General features: G+C 38.0%; 1 protein-coding gene across 4 annotated transcripts in view; it reads left to right on the forward strand.

Annotated features, from left to right (window-relative positions):
- The window catches only part of BRIP1 (BRCA1 interacting DNA helicase 1), a 240,837-nt gene that overhangs the window by 93,551 nt on the left and 133,402 nt on the right, over nucleotides 1–13,884 (forward strand). For all 4 annotated transcript variants that reach the window (XM_069078100.1, XM_069078101.1, XM_069078102.1 and 1 more), the window contains 4 exons: nucleotides 930–1,151; nucleotides 2,822–3,021; nucleotides 9,316–9,448; nucleotides 9,967–10,121. In XM_069078100.1, coding sequence (XP_068934201.1) covers nucleotides 930–1,151; nucleotides 2,822–3,021; nucleotides 9,316–9,448; nucleotides 9,967–10,121 — 710 coding nt within the window. The remainder of the gene's footprint in view (nucleotides 1–929; nucleotides 1,152–2,821; nucleotides 3,022–9,315; nucleotides 9,449–9,966; nucleotides 10,122–13,884) is intronic.

Raw genomic sequence — 13,884 nt, forward strand, 5'->3', positions numbered from 1 at the left:
CTTTTGTCTCCTCTCTTCATTTATAGTGAGCACACCAGGAACAATTTATTGTTTATGGATAGTATAACAGCCATTCTTAGAACCTTCTAACTCTTCCCACTATTCTGCCATCGCTATCACAAAAGGGACCACAAAGAAATGAGGGCCATTTTGTACTTTTCTTTGTTTCGCAGGTTGCCTTGCTCAGGAAAATCCCTGACATAATGTCCAATTTGTTGGCAGTGAGACTCTTTGTACCTAATTAGGCTGGACCTTGGAAAAGAGACACAGTCTGTTTTCTGGTACTATATTTGAATCCTTTCTAACCAGATAAAATCTGACAGAGCTCATGCTCTACTGACACATCTCTTAAAGACCCAGGGTCTCCTCCATACCCCAATGAGGCAATAGAATGTAACTTTATTCTACATATAGTAGTTAACATTGGGTGAGTAACAAAGAACACAGGAGATGTGATCTTGCCTTTAAATGGCTCATACAGGATATACCTAGACAAAGACAAATTTAGCTGGTTTTGACTAGTCTTGCCCTGACACATATTAGCTTTGTGACTATAATAAATCAGTCTCTTAACATCTCAATCCCCTGGGCAGTCCTCTCAGATGTGAGCAGGGGATGAATTTTTGATCAGCTGTCGAGAGAGTTATTATGCTAGAAGCTCTCCACAAAGATAAAATTGTAGGTCTGGGGAAATATGTTTTAATTATGGATTCATAGGTGTTAGTCTCTTAACTAATTTGAGAGATCAAAAATGAGTCACTCTTTAAAAAATATTATTGCTAATTTAATGCTGTAACTTCTATGCAACACTTTTTCTTTGTGGCCATTTACTAATATTATGTACTCCTAATGTGAGGGGGAGGGGATTTTTAAAAAAAATTGCTACTACAATATTTGCTAACTTTTCGATGATATGTATTTACTTTTAGGGTAGATCCTGTTATTTCAATCACGGTGTCCATAAGATTAGTGAACAGCATGCTCTACAGACTTTCCCTGGGATGTGTAGGGCCTGGGATATAGAAGATCTTGTGAGCCTGGGGAAAAAGCTAAAGGCATGTCCATATTATGCAGCTCGAGAACTAATGCTAGATGCTGACATTGTGTTCTGTCCCTACAACTATCTCCTAGATTCACAAATAAGAGAAAGTGTAAGTATAAATGTAATGATTGTGAAGACCACTTCTTTATTAATTGGGACTTAAATTATCAGATAAAGAAATATTTTCAATGTTTTTTATTTTAGTTTCACCTTTTATGCTCATTGTTCTGTTGAGTGTTTCATTTAGGTAAGTATATGAGCACATTAGGGTAGCCGGTAATAACTAATTAGTAGTAACTAATTCCTGAAATTAGATTAAAAACTACTTTTTAAATATGAAGATAGCATTTTAAACTAAAGTGACAAGGAATCTTATGAATCTAGTGTCTGTAGTGACAATACAGCTAGGCATAAAACAGAACATGTTATAAAAACCAATTACTGTGCTCAATGGGAAATTCATGTGCATGTTGATATACTTTGTGAACTTTTGAAAAATGAGGTTTTTTATGTAGCATATATGTTATGCCATCTAGTTCTCCTCATCAGGTGACATAGCTATTTGTTGTAGCATGATCGAGCATGAAAAATTTGGCATTGTTGTTGTTGCTATTGACTTTTTTTCTTTTTCTTTTTAAAGCGGGGGAAGGTAGGGCGATTGGGGTTAAGTGACTTGCCCAAGGTCAAACAGCTAGTTAGTGTTAAGTGTCTGAGGTCATATTTGAACCGAGGTCCTCTTGACTCCAGGGCCAGTGTTCTATTCACTGCGCCACCTAGCTGCCCCTCCTATTGACTTTTTTGATGTGTGCAAATTCTTGTTATTAGTTTTGCTGTTCTTTTAGGCTTAAAATGAAGATAGTATATATTTGTTATTTATATCACCTAGTTTTCAGCCCTTTTTATTCTCACTTCCTATCTCAGAAACCTATGCTGTTTCCTACTTTGTATAAAATAGAATTTCCTTAGCTTGGTATTTGAGGTCCTCTTTAGTTTGGTTACAGACTACCTTTCCAGCTTTATTTCCCTAGCTGAAGCCTCCATTTTGACAGACTGGTCTTTTCATAATCGTCTGATCATGCCTTGTTCTTTCTTTTCACTGTGCCTTGCTTAAGACATTTCCTGCTCCTGTATTCTCTTCTTCCCTCCTCTTCTCTGCTTCTCTTTTTTGAGGGTGAATTCAAGTGTCTCCTCCTGGAAGCCTTCCCAAACTCCTCCTGGCCACAGGGCTCTTTTCTTTCTCTGAACACATTTATTGTCTCTGCCCCTCATTTGACAGTTAGTCATGTGTTGCCTTGTTATTGTCGTCTAGCATTTTTCTTGCATATTTATCCTATGTCTCATGCGTTTGTTTTACTTTTCCTCTATTTGTGCTGTGTTTGTGCCCCAATATAATGATAAGGTTCTTAAAAAAAAAATAGGATCCCTGCCCTCAAGGAGCTTAGAATTTATATCCACCTCAGCTTCTAATAACTTATCTTCTCCATAAATAGTTGTCAGTTTCATATATTTGCAAAAGATTTTGAGACCCCTAGATGACAGTCTTTTGTGCTGATATAAATATTGTGATGATGTTATGCACAAAGAATTCAATAAAGAAAAGTTACTTGGCTTCAATAATGCAGAACTTATATAAGCCCCAGAAAAATCAATTTTTTACACAATTGTGCATGCTTCTATTGGCTAAAAGCTGGGTGAAGTAAAAATGGAGTCTTCTGACTGCTGATTAAATTAAAGAGTCAATTTCATAATGTTTTACAGGAAAATTGTTTTCTGTTGTAGATGGATATCAATCTGAAAGAGCAGATCATCATTTTAGATGAAGCCCATAATATTGAAGACTGTGCACGTGAGTCAGCCAGTTACAGTGTTACAGAAATTCAGCTTAGGTTTGCTCGAGATGAATTAGACGTCATGGTCAGCAACAATATAAGGAAGAAAAACCATGAACCCCTGCGTGCTGTATGCTATAGCCTCATCAAGTAAGAAAATTGTTTTTACTGGTATAAGTTGGTTGTTTCCTTTAAAAAAATTTGTTTACTTTGTGCTGCATTTTTATTTTTAAAATATATTTTTATTGATCTCTTTTGTATGTCAGTGGGGCAGATGACAGTGGAGGGGGTCTGGCAGGACCCAGAGGCAGGGTAAATAGAAGGCCTGGAAGACCTTAGAAGGTAATCATCTGGCAGATAGTAAGGCTTAGCCCTTTTTCATCTATTGGAGGGAATAGAATTGGTGACTCTCATCTCACCCACTCTCTGCAAGCAGTGACCCCAGGCCAGATGAATTCTGGGTGGTCCTGGCTTTGGAAGGGGATGAGGCATAAAGGTATGGGAGGAGAGCACCCCCAGTGGTGGTAGGTGGGACTTCAGTTGCCTGAATGGGTTCTGGGATACCTGGGACCCCTGGAGAGGATGAGAGGAGAACAGACCTGGAAAAAGGAGTGTGAGAGGGGCATAACATATGATGAGGCTAGAAAGATAGGTTAGGAGCAGAGTTTAAATGGCTTTCATTGCTAAGTGGAAATATATATTTGATCCTAGAGGCAAAAGGGAACCACTGTAGTTGACTGAGTAGGAGAGTAACATGGTCAGATATGTGCTTAGGAAAAACTACTTTGGTAACTTTTGGATTAGGTTAGAGTGAGGAAAGACTTGAGGCAGGGTGACCAGGTAAGAGGCTACTGCAGCTTATTGGATATGTGGGGTGAGGGAGAGTGAAGAAGTGAGCCTAAAACCAAGGTTATAAAACAAAGAATGGTGATGTCCTTGACAGAAATAAGAAACTATGGAGGAATGGGGGAAAGTTGGTACCCTAGCCACTAACACAGTTACTTCCCCAAAGGTCCCCCTTGTATCTACTTTGTATGTGTTTTGTCTGTACTTCTATATGTACATATTATCTCCTCTGTGACAGGTAAACACCCCTAAAGGGCAGAGCATGTATCACTTTTGCCTTTTATCCCTAGTGTCTCATACAATACTTGGCACACAGTAGAGATACTTCATAAAGACGGGCTGATTAATTGATTGCAGTCCAGCCTCTTGGTGAGCCTCTCTGTGTGTTTAAACCAGCCTGGTCCAACATTGCCATGGGTGTGCTCAAAGCTTTTCCATTGTAGTGTAGGACCTGCCTCCAGGGTCTGGTAGTCCCTGGGTTCCATTGTTAGAACCTTCAGAAGCTTTGGGTATCTCTGTACCACTTCGAGGCATTGGAATAGTACTTTATTGGAGTAGTATTTTATTGCTAAAACTTTCTAAAATATATTAGTTCACTTTCTTGCTTTGGCAAATATAGTGTAATGAGTATAATTGAATTTATTTTGATGTTTTAGGATCTTACAGTGTCTCAGAATCATCATTATGAACATCTGTTCATTATGAGTCAAACACAATTGAATACTCCTTCAGGGATTCCCAACTTGTGGAAAAATTATAGGACATCTATTAACTTGAATAGGAAAGAAAAATTACGCTTTTCTTTCAACTTCCTTTGACTTTCTTTTTTAATCCTATGTATTTTATTTTATTTTATTTTTGCTTTTTGGAGGGGGGAAGGCAGGGCAATTGGGGTTAAGTGACTTGCCCAAGGTCACACAGCTAATAAATGTTAAGTGTCTGAGGCCTATTTGAACTCAGGTCCTCCTGACTCCAGGGCCGGTGCTGTATTCACTGTGCTCCCTAGCCGCCCCTGTACTTTATTTTATATATTTAAAAATATTATTCTGAGGACTTCCTAGTTTTTACCAGATTGTTTAAGGGGTCCATGACCCAAAAAAGGTTAAGAAACCCTGCTAAAGATAAGACACGAGGCTGAATCTGTCATATTGACCATATCATCTGGAAGTTTTTTTAAAACGCATTTCTGATATGTCATGATTTCCCCTTTTTCTTCAAAGTGGAATGCATTTAAACAGAAAAAAAGTTTCTAATTAAACGAGGGTTGTGGTTTATTGGATTTTAGTTCAGGAGATTAAAATAATGGAGTTAGGGTAATTCAGTTTAATTCAACAGACATTAAATGCCTATTGTATGACAGATACTATGTTAAATATTAGGGGACTACTAAGTATTACATAACATCTCAATCTCTGCTTTATTATGTTCTAATTCGGGTGAGAATGGGGGAATAACCATAATATATACACAAATAAGTATACACAAACTTCTACCAGTTGGGGAGATCAGGAAGGGACTCAAGCTAAGCCTTAAATGAAACTAGGAGGCAGCCTTATGGAGTGTAGAGTGAAGAATTTTTTAGCCACATACTGAATAGTGTTAACAGAATACCATTTACCAATTAAAGACCATCTATCAAGTTGTGGACTCTGGAAGCATTGAGGTAGAACTGAAACACTGGTAATTGAGAAGAAATCACTGGATTATATTACAAGGCTTAGAGTTTTAAAAAATAAAGTTGTAGTGAATTAGCTTTGGCTTATGTTTGTTACTCTTTAGTATGTCTAATGATTTGTAAAGAAATCCTGCCTATTTGGCAAGCAGATGCTTACAAAAATCAAGGGACTTCTCTTTTCAACACATCTTTTTTGCTCTTGCTGAGGTTAAAAACTTGTGTGTGTACCATTTTTGCAATATTTTCCGTGTGTTCTCAGTTACCACAGTTATGGTTAAAATTTTAAGCTTCTCCAAGAATTATAAATTATCTTAGTAGAAGTCAACTGCCTTCACATTAGTGAGTTCAAATAGCTTCCCCTGCCCCCATAAAGGTTTTAATTATTCATGTTATTGAAAGAACTCAATATTTTACTATCCACTTAGTAGACATTGTACAAGTTAATATCTGTTAGACCAAACAAATTCTTACACAAAATGAAAGCTGTTTTGTTGGTTTCTAAGATATACCTCAAGATAGATAGAAAGACACATGTATGTATATACAGTAATTTAATTTTACAAACAAATCATTCTTCCCCTGTTTATCCCCTTGGACAATAAGTATTTTCAAAAATATATTTCTTAAAACATTTTTGCTTTTATTTTTTTGTGTGGGGAAATTTTGATGTCAAATAATGTTTTGATTTTATGTAATACTATAACTGATGCTTGTAATGATAATATAGACCACATGTATTTTTATATCAAAGGGTCATTTTTAGAATTCCACTTGGAATGCATCTCACAGTGCATGAAAAATTATTTGGAAATTTTAACATTGCATATTCTTGGATGGTTTGCTTATATAACTTTTTTTTTTATTTGAGGAGCTTGTAAGATGAATGAAACTAATAAGTCATCTGGAATTAGATAATAAAGCTATTAGTTGTGTAGTAAATGTCTTAATAATGGTTCTTGACCATTAAAATGCCCCAAGAGCCGGAATGGTGGCCCCCTAAAACACCCCACATACTTCAGAGCTGTTCTTTAGTATAAACTAAATTGTATAATCTGATGTTCTTTAGCTTAAGATTTTCATTTAGAAGTCTCTGATAGTAGGGAGAGGAAAAAGCATGCACAGCATTTCTAGGAAGTTACTTTTTATTCTAAAAAGTAGAATTTCTGGTTACTTTGCAGTGCTGCTTGAGATTTGTACCGTGTTTCCCCGATAATAAGACACTGTCTTATTAATTTTTTGGACAGAAAAACACCAGAGGGCTTATTTTCAGGGGAGGGCTTATTTTAATGAACATTGACAGCAATTTTAATAAACAGGTAAATGTGAACAAAAAAATGTACCTTTATTCAATAAGCAAATCACTGGGGAAGAACAGGATGATGCGCTCACTGCTGCAGCTCTGATTGGATGCAGCTTGGAGCACGGCATGCGTTTCACGGGGGGGGGGAGACGGTGCATACAGAGGGTACCGTAATGTAGCGTGTAGCGCAGGGGATCACCTTCACTGCAGGAGCAATCTCAATAGGGCTTATTTTCGGGGGAGGGCTTATTTTAGAGGAATCTTACACAGTAAGGGGAGGGCTTATTTTCGGGATAGGTCTTATTATCGGGGAAACACGGTATTTGGCATGTGTTCCAAATCCTTATTCTTTGGACAGTGTCCTGTCCTGAGGCTTCTTCTCTTTTCCTTCTTTACTACTACATTTGGTGAGCTCATCAGCTTCCATGGATTTAATTGCCATCTCTATGCAGATGATTCTCAAATCTGCCTTGCCTATATCAACCTTTCTTCTGACCTCTAATCCTGCATCTCCAGTTGCCTTTCAGACATCTCAAACCGAATGTCCAGTAGACATCTTAAACTCATGTCCAAAACAGAACTTACTATCTTTTCCCTTAAGCTGTCCTCATTCCTACCTTCCCTGTTAATATGGAAGGCAAAATCCTCCTCCTAGTCCCTCAGGCTTGCAACCTCTACTCTTCACAATATTGATTTCACTTTTGAAGCATTTCTTAAATATTCCCACTGCTCTCCTCTGACTCTCCCACCACTTTAGTGCAGGTCCTCACCACCTCACACCATGATTATTGCAATAGCCTGTTGGTGAGTCTGCCTGCCCTAAGTCTCTCCCTACTCCAATCCATCTTCCATTCCTCCACTAAAGTGATTTTCCTAAAGCACAGGCCTGACCATGTCACTTCTTTACTCAATAAATTCCAGTGGCTTCCTGTTGCCTCCAGGATCAAATACAAAATGCTCTCTACTTGGCATTCAAAGACCTTTATAACCCAGCTCCTTCCTATCTTTCCAGGTCTTCTTATACCTTATTCCCCAACACATTCTCTACTGCAGTGACACTGTCCTCCTAGCCATTCTACTCTATCTCTTCAGTGACCTCTCTGGCTGTCTGTCCCCCGGCCTGTGATACTCTCATTCCTTTGCTCCAACTGCTGGCCTCTGTGGTTTCCTTTTAAGTCTCAACTAAAACCCCCTTTTAATTCTAGTGCCTTCTCCACCCCTGCCCCAGTTAATTATTTCATATTTATCCTGTATATAGTTTGCTTTGTGTTTTTTGTTTGCATGTTGTTTTCCCCATTATATTGTAAGCTCCTTGAAGGCAGGGACTGGTTTTTGCCTCTTTTTGTATTACCAGTGCTTAGCACCTTGCCTAGCACATAGTAGGTGCTTAATAAATGTTTATGAATTATTTTCTGGAAACAATAGCAGATGATCTTCATGCTTGACCTCTCTGTGCCTCCACCAAGGAATTAAAAAATAAGCATTGTTGTTTGTGTGAATATCTTCTCCAGAGTAGGAAAAACATTGTAGTGTGGTATTCATTATGGCTTGAAGCTATGTGAGTGGTTGAGAAACAAATAGACTCACATGCATGCTTCTTTTTTTTGAGGGGTGAAGGCAAGACATTTGGGGTGTGACTTGCCCAAAGTCACACAGCTAGTTAAGTGTCAGATGTCTGAGGCCAGATTTGAACTCAGGTCCTCCTGACTTCAGGGTCAGTGCTCTATTCACTGTACCACCTTGCTGACCCCTTCTTTTTTCCAAAATAGAATCATGTCATCAGTTATGTGTGTTTATTTTGCTGTGTGTGGCAAAGCAGCTAAACTAGCGATCACTGGTATACTTTCTTCAAGGTGTTGTAATTTCTGATTAAGCTTTTTTTTTTTTTTTGCTTTTTGTGGGGGGAAAGCTGGGCAACCGGGGTTAAGTGACTTGCCCAAGGTCACACGGCTAGCAAGTGTTGAAGTGCCCACCAGAAATTATACACCATAGCCCCCTTAAACCTGCTAGAGGGGACCCGTACTAGGTTCCTTGGAAACCACCTAATAGGCCCCAATAGTAAAGAAATGTTTCACCTGTGTTGCTAGAAACATGCCACAGATTCAGGTCTGTTTTGCTTCAATAAGAATAATACTGAGAATGTTTTGCTTCAATAAGAATAATACTAAGAAAGCTTCGCTTCAATAGAAACAATGCTAAAGACACTGCACCCCCTTAGAAAAATATTCTGTTGCTAGCAATCACATTGTCTATAAAATCATGTCTAACAGAAAGCTCGGGACTGTCTTTTCTCTGAGAGGCAGTCACTGGCCAGTTAATAAACACTCCTATCAAATTATAATTGATTTTGCTCTTATTCTCGGTTATCCATTACAGTATTAAGTGTCTGAGGCTGGATTTGAACTCAGGTCCTCCTGGCTCCAGGGCCAGTACTCTATTCACTGTGCCATCTAGCCGCCCCCTGATTAAGCTTTCTTGGCTAATTATTAGGAGCACAGAATAATGTGTGATTGTAGTGAAAATCCATTTTCTCCATAGCTTTTTGCCAAAGTAATATGTAAAAAGGCTGATAATGCCTATTAGAGTTATTGTTTAGTTTGCCTTTTTTTTTTTCTTATTCTAGTTGGTTACAGGAAAACTCTAAACATCTTGAAGAAAGATATTATGAGTCATCCTGTAAAGTGTGGAGTGGAAATGAAATGATCTCTCACTTCTATAAAATGGGCATAACTGCTGCTTCCTTTCCAATATTACAGGTAAGACATTTTCTGCCATTAGTGAAATTCATCTTATGGATACAAAGTTAATGTTATTATGTAGTGGTTTGGGCAGGCAATGTATCCTCTGCATAGCATGTATCATTTATTTAATACCATACTTATGCATCACCCTTCATTGAGTCAAAAATCTTCTCAGTGCCTAAGTGCTCTCTGGAAGTTGACAAGGCACTTTGACCCTTTCAAGCCATTAGAGAACCATTTAGTACATATCTATTTAGTGTCTTACTTTTGGACTCCACCTAGTACCTTAACAGCCAGAAGAATTAATGAGCTTCCTAAAGACCTAACTTACTTTTAGGGAGTGACTGACTCTAGAGAGAATTTAGCTCGTTGTATGTAGACAGACTATGGTGCCATTGTTGGCACTTACCCTAATCATTCAGTAAACAGTTCATAATATTGTATCCAGATAGCCATTGCATGTTTCTGTGTGGGATATGATTGGTATTAAATATTTTTTTCTAAATGGTTATGTCTTGGTTATCATGTTATAGGGACATTTTACTGCTGTCCTTCAAAAAGAAGAAAAAACCATGACGTTTAATGGTAAAGAGCAAGTCAGAGAAATACCTATTGTTAGTGCCGCGACTCAGATTATGCTCAAAGGATTATTTATGGTACTGGACTATCTTTTTAGGCAGAAGAGCAGGTCAGTGGAGATCATTTCTGTTTTCCTCCTTAGAAATATTTGTATCCATGAATTTTGGGTATTTCTTATAGATACTTTAAAAACATTTTTCCTTTTCATTGTCATGGACTTACTAAACATCAACAAATGTGAACATTTCCCTATATGATGAATAGAAAAGGAGGACCTCTTATGAAACTGAATTTCTACATATAGCTCATTTTAAAAAATCACAGTAGTTACAACATTGTCCTGCTTATTATTGCTCCTTCTGAACATATTTCTACTTTCTTCTTTGTATTTTTTAAATACTTCATTGAGTTATTTTTTCTTTTTTTTTCTATCACTGACTCCTAAACTCTGGTCCACTAAAAACGCTGCCCTCCCTTGTAACATATAAGTGTAGCCATTTTCTGTATCTGATACAATAAACAATCCCTACCATGTGCCAGACACTGTGCTAAGTGCTGGGAACACAAATAAGAAAAAGGAAGTCTGCCTTCAAGGAGTTTACAATCTAATAGAGGAAGACAATGCCAACAACAGTAATAATAGCTAACACTTACATAGCATTTCCTAAGTATCCGGTACTCTGTTAAACACTTTACAGATATCTTATCTGATCCTCATAGCAACCCTGAGAGGTAGGTGCTGTTATTATCTTCATTTTATAGATGGGGAACCTGAGGCAGATAGAAGTTAACAGAAGTTGCCCAGGTTCACACAGCTATAAAGTGTCTGAGGCTAGATTTGAAATCAGGCCTTTCTGATTCTAGGCCATAGTGGCAGAGAGTAGCCAGTGCAGAGGTATGATGCAGAGGAGCTGGCGACAAATGAAGAGATGCCTGAAATGTTGAGCCCTCTCTCTATAAACGGAGGCTGTGGAATTTGGTTTTTTGCTCCACACTCATGCCTTCTGGTCAGAAGGGCAGAAGCAACTGAGAGGACTGATGAGGTATGAGTAGGAAAGCTGAAGCAATTTCAGTGATGATAACGTCTGAAAAATTAAGCCTCATTCTGAGACCCTAGTGCATCAACTCTCTGCCAAAACTTTTCATCTCCATGACTTCTAAAGTTGTGATTGGTCATTGCATGATTAGAGTTCTTAGAACTTTTACAATTGTTTTCCTTTTCAGTGATGTAGTTATTGTATAAATCATTCTCTTAGTTCTGGTCACTTCACTCTATCAGTTCATACAAGTCTTACCAAGTTTTTCTGAATCAGTCTCTTTAAAAAATTTTTATGATGAAATAATATTCCACTGTATTCTTATGCCATAATTTGTTCAACCATTCCCCAATTAATGGTTACCCACTTTATTTCCAGTTCTTTGCTACAGCAAAATGTTCAGCTAGAAATATTTTGGTACAAATGGGAATCACTCATTCTTTCTCTGCTCTCTTTATGTTATAAACCTAGGGGTATTTATTGCTTGGTCAAAGCATATGCACAGTTTAGTAATTTTTTTGTACTAAGTTGCTAAATTTAGTTCCAAAGTGCTTTCCAGAATGATCGGACCACCTTATAACACCATTGATGGTATAATAGTGTGCCAGTCCTTTCAGAGCACCTCCGACAGTTGTCATTTTCCTTTTTTGTCATCTTAACCAATCTGATTCCTGATGATGTGAATAAATAGAAAAAAGCACTAGTCAAAATTATGGCTTACTCAGGAAATTAACCTAGAAGAAGAGAGTAAATCCACAAAATCTACAAGCAGAACCTTAGAGAAAATTATTATATGGCTGCAAAGACTAATAGTGGAAGAAATTAAATAAGAGATAAAAAATGAAATTATGAATAAAGTTAGAACTCTGGGGGGAAAACTACAAAGAGAATTAACTTGGAAAAGAAAACGAAAAGCGTTTACCAAGTAGCCAACTCACCTTTTCATTTTTGATATTGGCAATTTAATTTTTTCTCTTTTTTATCACATTATTTTTCCAAAAAGAATTCTTAATTTTAATCAGCCATTTAATTTTTTTTGTTTTTTGTTTCTTTTATCTTTTCTTTGATTTTTCATACTTTCTGTCATAGTGTTTAATTGGGAATGTTTTTTGATTTGTTTCTTTTCTAATTAAAGTTACATGATCAATTTATTGATTTTTTTTCCTTTCTCTCTTGTTGATGAAAGTGTTTAGAGATAAAAATTTTCCCCCAAGGACTGCATTGGCTTCATACCAAAGTTTTGGTATGTTGTCTCATTGTTGTTATTTTCGTTAATTAAAAGATTTATTGTTTCTGTGCTTTGTTGTTTTATGCACCAGTTCTTTAAGGATTAAATTATTTGTTCTCTTGAAGTTTGGATTCCTGCTTCAATGCCCTGCATTTTTCCCCCCTGTTTATTCACATTTTCATTTTTAGTTCTTACATTAGGATTTCCTGCTTAGGCTAACCTCCTCTTGGTTGGTTTGGGTAGCCTTTCATCCTTTGCCCTGCTGTGGCTGCCAGCCTGGATGGTATGATGGATGCTAGGTCCCAAATTTTGCCTCAATCCCTGGATTTTATCTTAGTCTCATGGTGGGTCCATTGCAGGATCTTGCCTCAGCCAGCATCAGTTTCTTTCTCCTTGAATGATCCTCATTTGGGAGCTGGCTCTGTTTTCTGCTGTGCTTCTGACAGGCCTCAGTGGGATATTAGAGATCACACTGGTCTTGGCGTCCTCCACAGTACCCCAGCACTGACTCCCAGGTGCTGAGTTGCCTCTATCTTTTGGTACAGTTCCCACTGCAGTTCATAGCCTGGCCTCGTCCATCTTTACAGTCACATGGAGGCTGGCTCTTTCCCTAAATTCTGTTCTGATAGCCCAGGACTGGAATATGATTTCCCATTTCCAGTTGCCAGTGTTCACCCTGACTTGGGATGTCCCTATTCAGAATGCCAGAGTATTATTGTGTCTTAAGAAATGATGAGAGACAGTTTTGGACAAAGCTGGGAAAACTTGTTTGTATCAACAAGAGTAAGTAGAACTGGGGTGGCTAGGTGGTGCAGTGAATAGAGCACCAGCCCTGGAGTCAGGAGGACCGACCTCAGACACTTAACACAAAAACCTAGCCATGTGACCTTGGGCAAGTCACTTAACCCCAATTGCCCTCCAAAAAACAAAACAAAACAAAAAAGAGTAAGTATAACCAGGAGAACAATTTATACAGTAACAGCAATATTATAAATAAAAGCAATTCTGAAACATTTAAGAATTCTGTGATCAATGCAATGACCAACCCTAACTCTAGACCATTGATGAAGTGTGCCATCCACCTCCTGACAAAATGATGATGGACTCAAGGTGCAGAAAAAAATGTCTATTTTTGGATTTGGCAAGTGGGTGAATTTGTTTTGCTTTGACTATGATTTAAGAAGTTTTTTCTGTTTTTTTTCATTGGGGGTGAGAACAAATGATAGTGTTGCTGAAAAGAAAGAAAAGATCAATGAAACATTTTTAAAAATACACAGAAGAGGGGCGACCAGGTGGCGCAGTGAGTAAGAGTGCCGGCCCCAGAGTTGGGAGACCTGGGATCGAATCCGGGCTCAGATACTTAGCATCCACCCAGAAATACCTGGCTGTGTAACCTTGAGCAAGTTACTTAATCCCAATTGCTTAGGGGAGGCCAGGTGGTGCAGTGAGTAAGAGCATCGACCCCAGAGTTGGGAGACCTGGGATTGAATCTGGGCTCAGATACTCAGCACCACACCCAGAAATAACTGGCCATGTAACCTTGAGCAAGTTACTTAACCCCAATTGCTTTAAAAAAAAATACACAGAAGAGAAAGAAGTTCAGTGGG

Source organism: Petaurus breviceps, unplaced genomic scaffold (assembly GCF_028583685.1).
Source record: "Petaurus breviceps papuanus isolate PSGF00001 unplaced genomic scaffold, PetGlider_PUasm1.0 91023, whole genome shotgun sequence".
NCBI classification, from domain to species: domain Eukaryota; kingdom Metazoa; phylum Chordata; class Mammalia; order Diprotodontia; family Petauridae; genus Petaurus; species Petaurus breviceps.